The sequence below is a fragment of the Podarcis vaucheri genome (genome assembly GCF_965113315.1).
Source record: "Podarcis vaucheri genome assembly, chromosome: 2".
Lineage (NCBI taxonomy): Eukaryota > Metazoa > Chordata > Lepidosauria > Squamata > Lacertidae > Podarcis > Podarcis vaucheri.
Window position 1 is genome coordinate 124018150 of NC_138760.1, and position 14967 is coordinate 124033116.

The 14967-nt window shown below is 48.0% G+C and overlaps 2 protein-coding genes across 5 annotated transcripts in view; one reads left to right on the forward strand and one right to left on the reverse strand.

Moving 5' to 3' along the window:
• Positions 1 to 278: 278 nt before the first annotated feature.
• On the forward strand, positions 279 to 9033 carry LOC309524851 (uncharacterized protein). Of its 2 annotated transcripts, none has more exons than XM_082209977.1 (4): positions 279 to 366; positions 2863 to 3702; positions 5402 to 5522; positions 7159 to 9033. In XM_082209977.1, exons 2-4 carry the CDS (start codon positions 2989 to 2991, stop codon positions 8010 to 8012), a joined length of 1689 nt encoding a protein of 562 aa, XP_082066103.1. In that variant the 5' UTR covers positions 279 to 366; positions 2863 to 2988; the 3' UTR covers positions 8013 to 9033. The 2 variants fall into 2 exon arrangements, with proteins under 2 accessions (XP_082066103.1, XP_082066104.1); XM_082209978.1 differs by having other exon boundaries at positions 7162 to 9033.
• Positions 9034 to 9854: 821 nt separating this feature from the next.
• The window catches only part of LOC309524855 (zinc finger protein RFP-like), a 46863-nt gene continuing 41750 nt past the window's right edge, over positions 9855 to 14967 (reverse strand). The window contains exons 4-7 of one of the 3 annotated variants that reach the window (XM_082209990.1): positions 13973 to 13995; positions 12873 to 12991; positions 11805 to 11837; positions 9855 to 11010 (exon numbers count right to left, since the gene is read on the reverse strand). In XM_082209990.1, the coding sequence (XP_082066116.1) occupies positions 10493 to 11010; positions 11805 to 11837; positions 12873 to 12991; positions 13973 to 13995 (693 nt within the window). In that variant the 3' untranslated portion in view covers positions 9855 to 10492. The remainder of the gene's footprint in view (positions 11011 to 11804; positions 11838 to 12872; positions 12992 to 13972; positions 13996 to 14967) is intronic. The other 2 variants (XM_082209988.1, XR_014216027.1) reach the window with 2 other exon arrangements.

The window sequence follows — 14967 nt, forward strand, 5'->3', positions numbered from 1 at the left end:
TTTTGCTTTTTTTAAAAAAAATAAAAAAAATATTTAAATCACTGCAGGGGTGCAGTTTGGGAATTTTAGACTTCGGGGACGCGATGTTCTTATGCACCCTCCCATTAGATATCCACGTGCATTCTTTCTTCGCTTACTTACAAATGCAGCAAACAAGCCCTGAAATTCGGCCCGGGAGGCACCACTTGCCAGGGATGGGGGCGGGCGGAGGGAATTGCAAGTGGGTCTATAATGGTTAAATCCAAAGAATCCGATTCCTAGAGAGGCTCCATAAAGCTGTTGGGGGCGGGCGGAAAGGGAGGTCAGTGATGGACTCCTCTTCCTCGCTGGAGGGGTGGAAATGGCTCCTTTGCAGCTCTGAGCAGGGTGAGCAGCTGGCACCGAGTTCAATAATAAAGGGAGCTTGGGTGGGTGGAGGGTGCTGGAAAGGCGCAGGGTGCAGAGAAGGAGAGGCAGGGGGCGGGGTGGGGGTGCAGGAGGGAAGCACCCCCTTTCTCCCCTAGATCCTCTCCCTTAAGGGAGCAAACCTTGCAGTGCACGTGGGAACGGCGCGCAGAGCAGGTCAGAGGTCCTCCTGCAGTCCATTTGTCCCCTGGCACTGGAAGTGAAGGCCAAAGGACGGACTTCCCAACTGCAGCACGTCGTTAAACTTCGGAACTCCCTCCCACAGGAGGCCATATCTACTTTTCCCCTTTTGAAAAGGGAAATTCCCTTATTCTGAATAGGATTCCTCGCAAGAAGAGTTGACAGCTATGTAGGAGGCCGTGATGACCACCAACCTAGGTGGCTTTCCATGGAGGAGAGGGCGACCTGCTGAAGGCTCTCCTCTGCCCTGCCACATTTGGAAGCAGCAGTGTTTCTGGATGCCAGAAACCGCAGGAGGGGAAAGTGGTCTCGTGCTTGAATCCTGCTTGCGGGTTTCCCAAAGGATGGCCATAGTGAGAGCAGGATGCCACTGGCCTGATCCAGCGAGTTCTTCTTAGGTTCTTATGAAAATGGCTCGTCTGCCCTTGTTTAACCCCCGCCACCTAATATTTGGGGATAGACTGCTGCTGTAAAGGGAGGCTCCCCACCGCTAGTGTGGCACAGACATTCCCCTCCCCTGGACAATGCCATTTTCCAAAGTAGGAGTAAGATGCAGCTCTGCTGCAACATCAGTTTTGTTATGCCTAAATAAAGTGTTTACTATCACTTTCCCAATTATCTTCCCCAGTAAGACCATCAGTTTTACTCTCCCTTCTTCCCATAGTTTTTGCTTTCAGCAGAATCTTTATTGGGGGAGGTCTCTTTCTTCCACTTGCCCTGTCCAGTTGCTCCTTTCTGAATGTTACCTAAAAATTTGCCAACCTCCCTCCCACAAATCACTACCCAATCAGATGGGTGAGGTACAAATAATAACATTATCATCATCATCATCATCATTGTCATTGTCATCATCATCATCATCCCAGTCTGCCTGTGTTGGATTTCAAATCCACTTTTATATATGTAAGGGTTTTTAATTGTTTTTGGATATGCAGTTGTTCATAGGCAGCAATCATTTTAACTTTATAAATATGTGTGCATGAGAGAGAAATAGCCCAAGCGCAATATATCTGTATTGTACAATATTGTGAAATGGCTTCAAGATCCTTCATAGGGAGCCACCTATTATTATTATTATTATTATTATTATTATTATTATTATTATGCTAAGCTTACTCAGGAGTCTTAGGTGAGTTGCCTTGGTAAAATCATCAAGTTTGCTGATGACACTACGGTGGTGGGGCTCATTTCAGGAGGGGATGAGTCCGCCTATCGGGACGAGGTGGAGCGGCTCTGTGTTTGGTGTGGAGAGAACAATCTGGCTCTTAATACGGCTAAGACCAAGGAATTGGTGGTGGATTACAGGGAAAAAAAGGCGGACATTCAGCCCTTGTATATCAACGGGGAACGGGTGGAGAGGGTGGCGGAATTCAGGTTTTTGGGAGTAGCTATCGATCAGGGCATGACTTGGAGCGCACATACCACTGCTCTGGTGAAGAAGGCCCGGCAGAGAATTTATTTCCTCAGACTTTTAAAGAAGAACAATCTGAGTGAGAGACTGCTGGTGTCCTTCTACCGAGGCTCCATAGAGAGCATTCTTACATACTGTATTTGTGCTTGGTTCTCCAGTTGTACAGCTAGGGAGAGGAAGGTGCTCCAGAAGGTCATAACCACAGCCCAAAGGATTATTGGTCATCCTCTCCCATCTTTGGAAGAACTGTACGGTTCCCGTTGTCTTAGGAAAGCAAATAACATCCTGCAGGATTCATCTCACCCGGGACACTGTCTGTTTGCACTACTGCCTTCTGGCAGAAGATATAGAAACATCAAGTCAAAGACAAATAGACTGAAAAACAGTTTCTATCCAAGAGCTGTGGCCCTTTTGAATGCTGTAACTCGTTAGTGTGACCTGGGAGTTTGATGGGTGTGGTGTGGGTGTGGCTGGAATGTGGTTTGTTTGGTTGTTGTTGTTGTCTTGCTTTTGTTATTTTAAGGGATGGCATCCAATTTCATTGCACTTTGTGCAATGTTGCACTTGTGTAATGACAATAAAGAATCTATCTATCTATCTAAAAGCTTTTTGAAAGCCTAAGTGTGCTTGGTGACACTCTCAAATAACTCTAAAAGCTTCACAAGGCAGGACTTCTTGTAGAAGCCATGCTATTTCTGCTTCAGCAAGAATTGGTCTTCTATATGCTCAGTTATTTTATCTTTAACCATCGGGGGGGATCAGGGATGGTGGTAGTCATAGTCTAGCAGCTTCTCAAGGGCCACAGGTTCCCCATCTCTGCAAATATACAGTCTAACTCCTGTTTGTCTGTGTTCTTTCTCCCTCAGGTGAAAGGGCTTCCAGTTACAGACTTCAAGGAAGTATCTCTGGAGGCTCTGATTCCGGCGCAGGTTGCCTCTTCCTGTGAGATTTGAAGGTTGGCTTCAACTTGGCTCTCCCCCCGTCTGAGGAAAATGACTACAGATTATGAATCCTCGTCAGCCTTTGGTCTCCAGTTTCAGGATGCGCAGATGGGACTTAAAAGGGAGACCCAGGAGGAGCCGGCAGCTGCCGCCCAGCTGGGATCAGAGGAAATGGGAGAAGCTCTTCGGCGTCAGTGGACAGCCCTATCTGTTAAAGCAGAACCAGATGTGGGTCTCTGGTCCCACCAATATGAAGCCCAGTTGCAGGAGTTCATGAAGACAAATCGGGCCCCTTGCTCCGGACAGGGAATCCCACCGCTGCCAGAAACTGTTCTCTGCGTTGATGCTAAAGTAGTTGCAGCAGAGCAATTGGCCCAAATCCTGCCGTGCGCTCAGAAACTGAGTCAACAGGACTCCATGGTGCAAGGCCACAAGAGAGGAAGACATGATATCCTGAGCGAGGAGGCCGCCGTCAGCTCAGATGTACCCTGCCAACACTTTAGGCAGCTCAGGTACCGAGAGGCCAAGGGCCCCCGAGAGGTTTGCAGCCAGCTACGGGATCTTTGCCACCGGTGGCTGAAGCCAGAGAGGCACACCAAGGAGCAGATCCTGGAGCTGGTGATCCTGGAGCAGTTCCTGGCCGTCCTCCCTCAGGAAATGGAGAGCTGGGTGAAGGAGCGTGGCCCGGAGACCTGCTCCCAGGCGGTAGACCTGGCAGAGGATTTCCTGCAGAGGCAGCAAGATGCTAAGAAAGAGGAAGAACAGGTGAAGGGAAAAGGAGAGAAGTTCGAAATGGGCATAAGGACATTGCCTGTGCTGGCATTGGAGCCTTTTGCATTCTAGGCCCAAGGCCTTTCTCGGAGTAGCCTGGGAACCTTGGGTTCTCTAGGCCAGAAGCCTTTCCCGTAGTAGCTCGAGCTGGGCAATATTGCAATAATAATAATAATAATAATAATAATAATAATAATAATAATAATAATAATTTATTATTTGTACCCCGCCCATCTGGCTGGGTTTCCCCAGCCACTCTGGGCGGCTTCCACAGAAACCAAAAAACACTAAAATATCATACATTAAAACTTCCCTGAACAGGGCTGCCTTAAGATGTCTTCTGAATGTCAGGTAGTTGTTTATCGTTTTGACATCTGGTGGGAGGGCGTTGCACAGGGCGGGTGCCACCACCGAGAAGGCCCTCTGCCTGGTTCCCTGTAGCTTTGCTTCTCGCAATGAGGGAACCGCCAGAAGGCCCTCGGAGCTGGACCTCAGCGTCTGGGCAGAACGATGGGGGTGGAGACGCTCCTTCAGATATACTGGGCCAAGGCCGTTTAGGGCTTTAAAGGTCAACACCAGCACTTTGAATTGTGCTCGGAAACGTACTGGGAGCCAATGTAGGTCTTTCAAGACCGGTGTTATGTGGTCTCTGCGGCCGCTCCCAGTCACCAGTCTAGCTGCCGCGTTCTGGATTAATTGTAGTTTCTGGGTCACCTTCAAAGGTAGCCCCACGTAGAACGCATTGCAGTAGTCCAAGCGGGAGATAACCAGAGCATGCACCACTCTGGCGAGACAGTCTGTGGGCAGGTAGGGTCTCAGCCTGCGTACCAGATGGAGTTGGTAGACAGCTGCCCTGGATACAGAATTGACCTGTGCCTCCATGGACAGCTGTGAGTCCAAAATGACTCCCAGGCTACGCACCTGGTCCTTCAGGGACACAGTTACCCTATTCAGGACCAGGGAGTCCTCCACACCAGCCCACCCCGTCCCCCCAAAACAGTACTTCTGTCTTGTCAGGATTCAACTTCAATCCATTAGCCGCCATCCATCCTCCAACCGCCTCCAGGCACTCACGGTATGATGGTCAAACCACGATACTGGTTTCAGACTTTTTGAACTGGGGATATATTGCAGCCACTGCCAGCATAGCATCTGCCTCACTGTTCTCTGCCTGCCTGCCTGCCTGCACTGTGTTGGCAGCATTTGGGAAGCTACAACATATCACCGTCTCATATTGCCTTGATCAGCTGAGAAATGGGCTTCCTTAAACTTAAAGCAAGTTTAACTTCCTTAAACTTCCTTTAAATTGCTCCTGAAGGTCAACAATGAGGGAGACGGAGGCACTTCACCAGGGAGAGCGTTCCACAGATGGGGAGCCACCACTGAGAAGGCCCTGTCATGGGTCAATGCAAACTGGGTGGCAGCCGGAGGCAGCACTGCCGATGGGGCCTTCCTTGCTGATTGTAGGGCCCAGGAAGGTTGATATTGTGGGACTCCCTCCCTTAGGGCCCAAACCATTTTGGGCTTTGTACTAAACCCATTAATTGGGCTGGTAGCTCACAGGCAGCTCTAACACATCCCCTTTCCTACTGCTTCAAAATGCTTTCGAGTTTTTACTGGGCGTTTCCCAGACCAGGAATGCACGATGGCTGAGAGTTATACAAATTTAACAATTCCTTGTTTGCTGTTTCAGGAGCACTTTCACGTGATCACAGTCAGCTTCCCTGACGATGAACAGGCTTTGTTGGAAACCTCACAGAGCCAGTCCCACAGGGAGATCAAGCAGGAGGATGAAAGGGATTCCAGCTCCCCAAGTAAGTAAGAATCTGTTGTTACAATCCATTGCTTACCACAAAGAGCCTGGCAGGGCTTTAATTTGGGGGTTCCTATTCGGGGGGGGAATGTCTAAAGTGACTGCACTTGGAATCCTTTGTCCAGTTCTGGTTGCCTCACCCTAAAAGGGATATTGTGGAGTTGGAACAATTCAGAAAAGGGCAACCAAAATGAGTCAAGCTCAGTCGGTACACTAGCTAATCTCAAGGTAATAGGTTTGAGCTCCACATTCAGGCAAATGACTAGATGATTTCTAGTTGGTCCCTTCAACTCTACAATTCTATGATTTTATGATTTGGGGCTTTTTACTTTAAGAGAGAAGACAAATAAGAAGAGACAAGATATATAGTGGTACCTCAGGTTACAGACACTTCAGGTTATAGACGCTTCAGGTTACAGACTCCGCTAACCCAGAAATAGTAATTCAGGTTAAGAACTTTGCTTCAGGATGAGAACAGAAATCGTGCAGCGGTGGCGCTGCAGGCCCCATTAGCTAAAGTGGGGCTTCAGGTTAAGAACAGTTTCAGGTTAAGAACAGACCTCCGGAATGAATTAAGTTCTTAACCCGAGGTACCACTGTAGTTGTTCAGTCAAACCTCGGCTGTCGAACGTAATATGTTCCGGAAGCCCATTCGGCGTCCAAAATGTTCAACAACCAAGGCACAGCTTCCGATTGGTTGCAGTAGCTTCCTGCACTCAAACAGAAGCTGCGTTGGACGTTTAGCTTCTGGAAAACATTCAAAAACTGGAACATTTACTTCCAGGTTTTTGATGTGCAGGAGCTGAAATGTTCCAAAACAGAGGCATTCAGGCTCCGAGGTTTGACTGTATAAAATTACACATGGTGAGGAGAAAGTGGGTAGAGAAAAAGGGTTTTTTCTTCTCTCTCTCTCATAACACTACAGCTCAGGGACATCTAAGAAAGCTGAATGTTAGAAGATTCAGGACAGACCAAAAAACATCATTCTCACAGAACATAATTAAACTTCCAACACGAGGCAGTGACAGCCACCAACTTGGATGGATTTAAAAGATTAGACGAATTCATGGAGGAGAGGGCTACTGGCCAAGCTAGCTGCGTCCTACTGTTGGAGGCAACATGCCTCAGAATATCAGTTGCTTAGGATCACAAGTGGGGCGAGTGGCGCTGTTGCACAAAGATTGTGTGGGATACTCAGAGGCATTTTGTTGGCCACTGTAGGAATAGGATGTTGAACTAGGTGGCTACTGGCCTGATTCAGTGGGCTCTGATGTTCTTAAATACTTATCTTTGACATCTTGTGGGAGGGCGTTCCACATGTTTGCTCCAACTTATTACTAAAGAGGGTTTTCTTGGTGGAAAGTAGTGGGGCATGCGCAAAACCAGAGTTGTGGCTAGAAAGCATGGGAATAGTGGGAAACTGCTGAGACCTATGCTTTGCCGGCATGGGATAAGCCAAAGTATGGACAAGCCCTGAGTATAAGGCCTTATGTTCTTTTATGAGGTATTACATCAACAGAAGACAGTATTATTCTCTTGCCCAAACCTTTCCTGTCACATTTTTCTTCATTATATCGCCATACTCCATCTCTTCCTTTCTACTTTTCCCCACCTTGTTTATTATCTCTCTATTTCAGTAGGTGACGAACACATGAATGGGGTACATTTGGACGAAGCTGAGCTTCGAAAGCCGAAGAAAAGCTCAGGAGATCAACGTGGATCAAACAAGCGGAAAGAAAAAACAGCGCAGAGGCGAAGAGAGAACTCTGTACTTCGTCAGGCAGGTGGTATTGGAGGTCAACTGAGAATCCCCACAGGAGAGAGCAGGGACGTGCCCGCCGTGTGTGAGGAAAGCTCGAGTGATGCCACAGGCCACGATGCGTTCTTAGGAGACGAGCCTTATACCTGCTCCGCCTGCGGGAAAGCCTTCCGTCTCAAGTCAAGCCTCAAAAGACACTGGAGAAGCCACACGGGCGAGAAGCCATATACCTGCTTAGATTGCGGGCGGAGCTTCAGCTGGAGGAGCAGCCTCACCACACATCAGAGAACCCACATGAGCGAAAAGCAGTACAAATGCTCCAAGTGCGGGAAGACCTTCCGCTGGAGCCAGAACCTCACGAGGCACTGGAGCATCCACACCGGGGAGAAGCCGTACAAGTGCTCCGACTGCGGGAGCAGCTTCAACCGGAGCCAGAACCTCATCACACATCGGAGAATCCACACGGGAGAGAAGCCGTACAAGTGCTCGGACTGCGGGAGCACCTTCAACCGGAGCCAGAGCCTGATCATGCACCAGAAGACGCACGCGGGAGAGAAGCTGTACATCTGCTCGGACTGCGGGAAGACCTTCAACCGGAGCCAGAGCCTCATTGCTCATCAGAGACTCCACACGGGGGAGAAACTCTACATGCTCCGGATGAAAGGAGAGCTCGCGGGGAAAATGCAGCCTCCTCAGACACGGGTGGAGTCGCACACCGCGGACATGATATAGTGGGCTTGCCATATTCCAAAAAGCGAAAATCCAGACACAGATGTTGTTGAGCAAGATCTCCCCGCAAAAAAAGAGAATGTTTTAAAGCTATTTTTAAAGCAAATTTGCCAAAAAAACAACACTGCTGATTCGAGCTGCCACGTGTCCAGATTTTTCTGGACATTTTAACCGATTTTTGAAAATTCTGCCCGGATGCCATTTTCAAAAGACAAATCCTGGGAAATTTCGTATGTATGGCAGCCCTGTGATATAGGCGTGCTCACAGCGGAGGGGGAAAGATGGGTTTGAGATCCACCCCTTGTTTAGATAGGTACAAGGGCACCGTGGAAAATGAGTGCCAGAAATGTTCATTTAAGTTGGGGGTTGCTGATGTGACAGATTGACGGTGCTGGTATACCCACTAGGACCTCCTGTGGTGCCTGCAAAAGTTCTCTGTAAATATCCCCTCAAAAATCCACAATGCACAAAAGACTCTTTGCTCTTCCTACTCAGTTCCCGTTTGTACTGACTCCGCCTCTCCTGCAGTGAACACGCCCCCTTTCAATATGCCCAAGTTCCATTGGACGCCAGGACTGGATGCCCGCCTTCCCTTCCATTCTGAACAGGAGTGAGGTGCAAAGAGCCGCTATTGGGCAGCTGACGTGGAGGCATGCTTCCATCATTTGACGATCCTGTCTCTTCCTCCCAATGCTGTTAGATGTGGCATTTTTGTGTGTGTGTGTTATAGCAAAACCTCCTGCATGCGGCATTATCTCTAAAAGTCAAGGGCTCTGTGCAAACCTCTCCTTCTGTTGAGCGATCAAGGCCAGTGAAGGAGGACTTGCTAAAGCTTGTGTAGCATAGTGGACACAGGTTCAAATTTTGGGATGGGGAGGCCCTCTTCGAGATGTCACATTGACAGCGAACGCTACTTAGCAGAGCCCGACCTCACACAAACACCCCTCCCCAAATATGTGTGCCGTATGCTGGAAATGAAACTGTTGTATGTTAGTTAAAATAATAAATTGGATCATCCCTGAAAGTTGAACTGTATCCTCTGACAGAACATTGCTTCAAACTCCTAGGAAAGAGACTACTAGCCCATGCTGCTTCTATGGACTGTGTTTCTTCTTTTACCTAGCAAACTGCCTAAAACAAATCCTTAGTTTTGTTAATAAACGTGGTGGAGGGGGGAAGGCAGGAAACGAAAAGGAGCCCCCCCAAAAAAAAACCAGTGAGGAAGGCAAAGAAGAAAACACATGGAGAAAAGCCCCCTTAGCGCGTCACGAGTTTGAGGGAAAGGCTTTAAAGCAACAGCAGGGGAAAGACTGAGAAGCCCAGTGGAGGCTGCCTTGCCCCGTGAGAAGCACAGCTTTGAGCAGGGTCACACACACACACACAGCACCCGAGCGAGGGTGGGACATGGACGGGCAGGGAGAGCAGCTGGCATTTTGTCACCCCTCTCAGTCATGACACCCGGGGTGGGCTGCACAGGAGGGCAAACAAACTGCCCACCCCCTGCTCTGGTCCCCATGAGGGAGGCAGGGGCACATTCGCTCCACATTGCAGATTCCCTCAGCTCTAGAATTCGTGGCCCTCCAAGAAGCTGAGTGTTGGGAGATCCAGGACAGATAAAAGCATTTCATTGTGCAGCAGATAATTGAACTATGGAACTCACTGCCACTGGGGGCAGAGATGGTCACCAAAGCAGGAATCTTTTGCCCAACATGGTGCTCCAGCTGGTGACCCTTGGATTAAGAGTCCAGCACTATCCAGAGGACACCGCATTTGATGCCCCCAATATACAGTACAGAATCCAGCTTGTAAATAAGGAACGTCAACGCATCAACCCTAAACACAAAGTTTAACAGGGCAGAAGCCCCACTCAATGCAATGGGGTTTATTTCTGACAAAGTGTAAAGAAGGTGAGGCTGTATTTGCAGAGGATATTTGAAGCCAACGCCATGTTCAATTTCTTTTACATTTTCTTCCCGTCTGAGGTCTCCAGGGCAAGAAGCCATCCTGCGTGACATGGGTCAAGGGGTTCATTTTTAGTCCTCTATTAATCCAATGATGCATGCATTTTCACAGCTGCATAAGGTCTTGTGGGGAGAGGAAGGTTTCCTAGAATTGCAAAGTTGTGGGTCCTCTGGTCCCACCCCCTGCAGTGCAGGAAACGTTTGGCCAGTGTGGGGTTCAAACTCACAACCCTCATGCTCTGCCAAATCAGACATCTCAAATGGAAAACAAGATTGAAGGTGAGAAAATTTATTAGGACTCCTAAAAGTGTGACTGTCACTTCTGGGAAAAGGAAAGAAAATGCAAAGCAAGAGCAACCCATTTCTGTTTGGTTATTTTTGCTGATTTTGACTGGAATGACTCCTCTCAAAGGGCCCTTGGAAAACTGCCCAACCTGCTCTTGGCGGGTAAATGATTTTTATGTCGGTCACACTGGTCTGAAGAGAAACACCTGCTGGGCCTGAGAGGCAGATTTAGTCTCCTCAGGAGATACTGAGGTGGGTTTTATTTTCCCACAGATCAAAGTAAGGGAGGAGGGTCTCTCCAGAGAACGAGGCTCCTGAGAACGTGTAGAGTTCGGCTCCTGAGTGAGCGTCAGAAAAAGACACACGTCCCCCTTCATAGTCCAGAGTCACCCGGATCCTCCTGGGCTCCTCATTCAGGAACAGAGGAGAGTAATAAGGGGAGGTGCAGGCAAAGTACTTCCCTCCCAACTTCCGCACAGCCCAGATCCCCTCCTCAGGGAATATGGAGAAGCTGCCCTTTCTCCTCACAGACTTCCTGGCGACCCCCAAAGCCCACAATTCCCCACTTTCCACAGTGACTTCCCAGAAATGTCTGCCTGCTGTGAATTCCTGACTTCCCAACACATTAATCTCGTGGCTAAATCTCTGAGGATTATCAGGCAGGGCTTGAGGTTTGTCTCCCAATGTCACGCTTTTCCGATCCTCGGACAGGATGAGTTTGGGATGGGCTGTGTCTGGATCCAGAGTGACATTTGCTGTTGGGGAGAAGATGAGGGAAAGAGAAGATTAGGCAAAGTCAGCTGAGAGACAGAAACGGACATCCTGATAAATAAATAACACCCAAAAAACCCAGGTTCCCTCTCATATCAAGGGGATTTCTTTGCATTGCATGCAAGACTGAGACTCTTTGGAGACTTCCATCAGAATAAATATCTTCCTTGTTGGTTTTTAAATCAGTTTCCTTCACTTGAGTGCTGCATGTGTTGCTCTCAAACTTACAAAGCCTGAGTCAAGGTTAGACAAATTATTAACATGCATACAACAGCCAAAATCACATTAATTGTTCAAAAGTATGCCAAATACAAACTTTTACCTTTCAATAAAAAGTTGTTTGTATCACTGAAAGCTGTTATTGTGTTTTTATTTTAATACCAAAGGTGTTAATATAGGAGGTTTTTTTTTCTAAACTAAAACCTCAGTATTCATGTTAAATTGCCGTGTTGGCACTTAGCGATTAATAAGTGGGTTTTCAGTTGCAGTTTGGGCACTCGGTCTCTAAAGGTTTGCCACCACTGGTCTATAGGCAGGAATGGAACTCAGACTGGTGGGCAGGTTCTTCGCAGGGACAAGCTTTGGCCCCAATCCAAACCTTCAACCTCCCTCCCAGTTCATTCATGGGACAGACAAAGAACCCAAACACCACTAGAGGACTGTTTCCCTGAGTGACGCCATTGATGGGGGTCCCAAAGTCTGCAGAGCAGATGGTTCAACACCCATGAATATCAGTCCCCATCCCTCCTGTGAAATTGTTCCTCCCCTGGAAATTTACCTTTCTGAATCTGTTCACTGAATAGCAGAGCATCTGAAGAAGCAGAAAGATATAAAGTGTAAGGGCAACACTCTTCAATCAAAAATAAATCTCCATACAAAAGTAACACTTCATGATGTGGCATCCTTAAATTCAAGTACAATTATTAAATATTAATTAAATTGTACAAAAAAAATTAAAACTAGAAAATCATAGGAAGAATCTATGAAAATAACTAAAACTTTAAATAGCAGAATAACAATATTCAGCATAAATCCTAATGGTCTCTGAATTTTGTGCCTGAAATTGGGCTCTACATTGGAGGACTGGAGGGGAGGCAAAGGAATAGGAATCCCGTAAAAGGAGGCAGAGGGGAGATGGAGGCAGCCTTAACATCTTCCCCAAGTAAAGTGGTGGGGGGAATCATTAAAGCCAAAATTGTGAAACATAAGGAGAAACGAAGTTTGATGAGGAAGGACTGGCAGAGCTCTCAGGCAAAAGGAAGTCCTCCCTCACAAACCTTCTACAAATCTTTAAGGTTCTTCACAAGCATAATTGTGCCCTTTGGGGCTCATGTGCTCTTGCTTCCACTCTCAATGGCGGAACTCTCAGGAGATCTTGAAGACTGAAGCCCTAGATATGGCAGCTGCAGGGGGACGTGTGAGGAGGCAGCGGCTCAGGCCTTGGCTCCATGGCTGAGAAAGAAGCCTGAGCAGGAGGCAGAGGGGGAACTGGGGGCTTCTTAATGCCCTTTGACCCCATTCAGAGCAGGAGAACCTCCAAAAGGACAACCCCAGATTGCGCAGACAGGGAACCACAAGGAAAATGAGGTTTCGTATAACTGTAAACAGAAGCACATGGGAGGAAAAAATCCTGACTTTGCTCTACACTCTGGTTCAGGCTTTCTTTACAGGATCCAGCGTCACAATATACATGGGCCATTCAGGGGGACAGGAAATGAAGGCTGGAGCACCAAGAAGGAAGGTATCCTGGGGTTACTCAATTCCATGCAATAAGAGCCTGGCATGTCCAGTTCTGAAGAAATAGTAGAATTCCCAGTGTGAAATCCTGGCAGCCATTTTTCATTACCTTCCCATTGTTTCATTGTATCCTCCACAAGGTGATTTAGATCACAGGATTCCAAGATCCTGTTCCTCAGCTCTGGAGGGAAAGCCAGTGGCTTCTCTGGACTCTCTCTTTCCTCATACCTGGTGAAAAGGAAAATAATGAATGACCCCATTGTGGCCCCATCTCCCTAATTATTGCAGGAGATCTCAATAAAATGAACAAAGTGGAAGTTTATTTCCCAACAGGTTTATTTCCACCACAGATGAGACCTCAGTCCAAAACCCCTGAGGACAGCTGTCAGTGGCTATGTAAGGATGCTAAACAGCACAAGGGACAAGATGTAACCCCAAGCGACACCACCGGAGGGCCCCCATGGATTCAAACAATGCTGCCCCTAACAACTTTCTGGGAAGGTCCCAGGACTTAAGAACCAAACCCCTGAGGTGGAATGCCTGCAACCCCTCCCTCCCTGAGCTTCTCCAGAGGATGTGAGTGATGTCCAAAGCTGCCCAGTGGTCAAGGAAAACAACCTCCACCCTCCCTTCACCCCCTCTCCCACCCAGGAAGGGCACAACCCCATGCCCCATGGGATTCTCCCTCCAGAGGCAGGAAACAACTAGACTTTCACCCCCCCCCCACTCAAGACCACCTTCAGCCTCTCACGCTGGAAACGCTCCCAAGAAAAATAACCCACCCATTCTAGACCAACAGACCTTCCCTCCCTCAGTGCCTCAAAGGGGATGAGTTACCAGAGTTGAGGGGCTTCTAGTTGGACATTGAAATATGTCCTAAGCTCTTCCCAAGAATCTTTGGCACTTTCTCTTCTAGATGTTTGAAATTACCACAAAGTCCATGAGCAGAAAGTGCAAGAGAAAGAAAAGAGCCCCCATCCCTGTGTGAAGTGATGTGGGGAGGGAGGGAGGAGGCAGCTGACCTTGAACCTTGGAGGGAGAATTGGGGGGCTACAAGTTCAGAAGAGGGGGCTCTACTTTTACCTGTGAGGTGCTGCAGGTAGTGAGTCCCACAGTCTCCCCCCTGCAGCCCCTGGAGGGCCATGTCTGAGGTTCTTGCATCTCAGCTTCAAAGAGTGATGCTAATGGAAATGAGCCAGATCCACTTACCTCTGCAAGGTCCTTCTCACATCCTAGAGGGAAAAGGAGAAGGGAATTCACTGCACACCACAGGCCACACTAGGAAGACCCCCTCAGACCCTGGCCCTCGGAAGTCAGTCTGCCTGGCACATGCCAAGGTTTAGGGTAGGAATGGCGGAATCAGCCAGTTTTCATTTCTTACAGCTTTTGTTTTTCCAATCTGAAATTATGATTTTTCCCCAGTATCAAGTTCTTCACATTTCCACATCAGTTTGCAATTATTCTTTTTAATCCTTATGAACATCCAGCAGCAGTTAAGGGAATCACACATTTATGGATTCAGTGGAAGATTCCACTCCATGTCTTGTTTTAGATTATAATTTATTAACTTTAATCCAGTTTGCATTGTGCAATTCAGACGTAAGTAAGCCTACGGGATAGTCCTACCAGGGCACTGTCCCAGTCCCCAAATTTCAAATGCTATTTTCCACCTGGTAATTTAAAAAGCACCTGCAGCATAAAATGCCTCCCAAGGGGTAATAAAATAGGTCAGTGTTTTTTTGGGCTTTTCCACACGTCTGCTTTTCCTGTGCCCAGAAAACACGAGTCCAAGTGGTTTTATCTTTGCCCTGCCGCTTTCCCTCAGGAAAAAACTGCTCCTTAGTGCAACATCAAAGCAAACGTCAATCCGGAGAAAACCTGGCTGATGTTTATTCTAATTCAGCAGTAAAAAGAGGGTTTTCCTGGAGGGAAGAGGTGGGACAAGCAGCAGTCTGGATGAGTCCCTCTGTCTTGCTCTTTGGTCACTGTGACTGCGCAACATTCTGGGTCGATCTGTATCCATGGAGAAGGGGATCAACCCAGAAGTTGTGGAGGAAACAGGAAGAGAAACTTGGTCAAGAGACTGGCTCATGTCGGAAGGAGGCCTGAACGCATCCCAGACGAAGCCCCCCACAACTGAAAGGCATTCGGTGACAAATAACCAGCAAAAAGCAGAAGATCAGCTCCCGTTCCATCAAAAATCT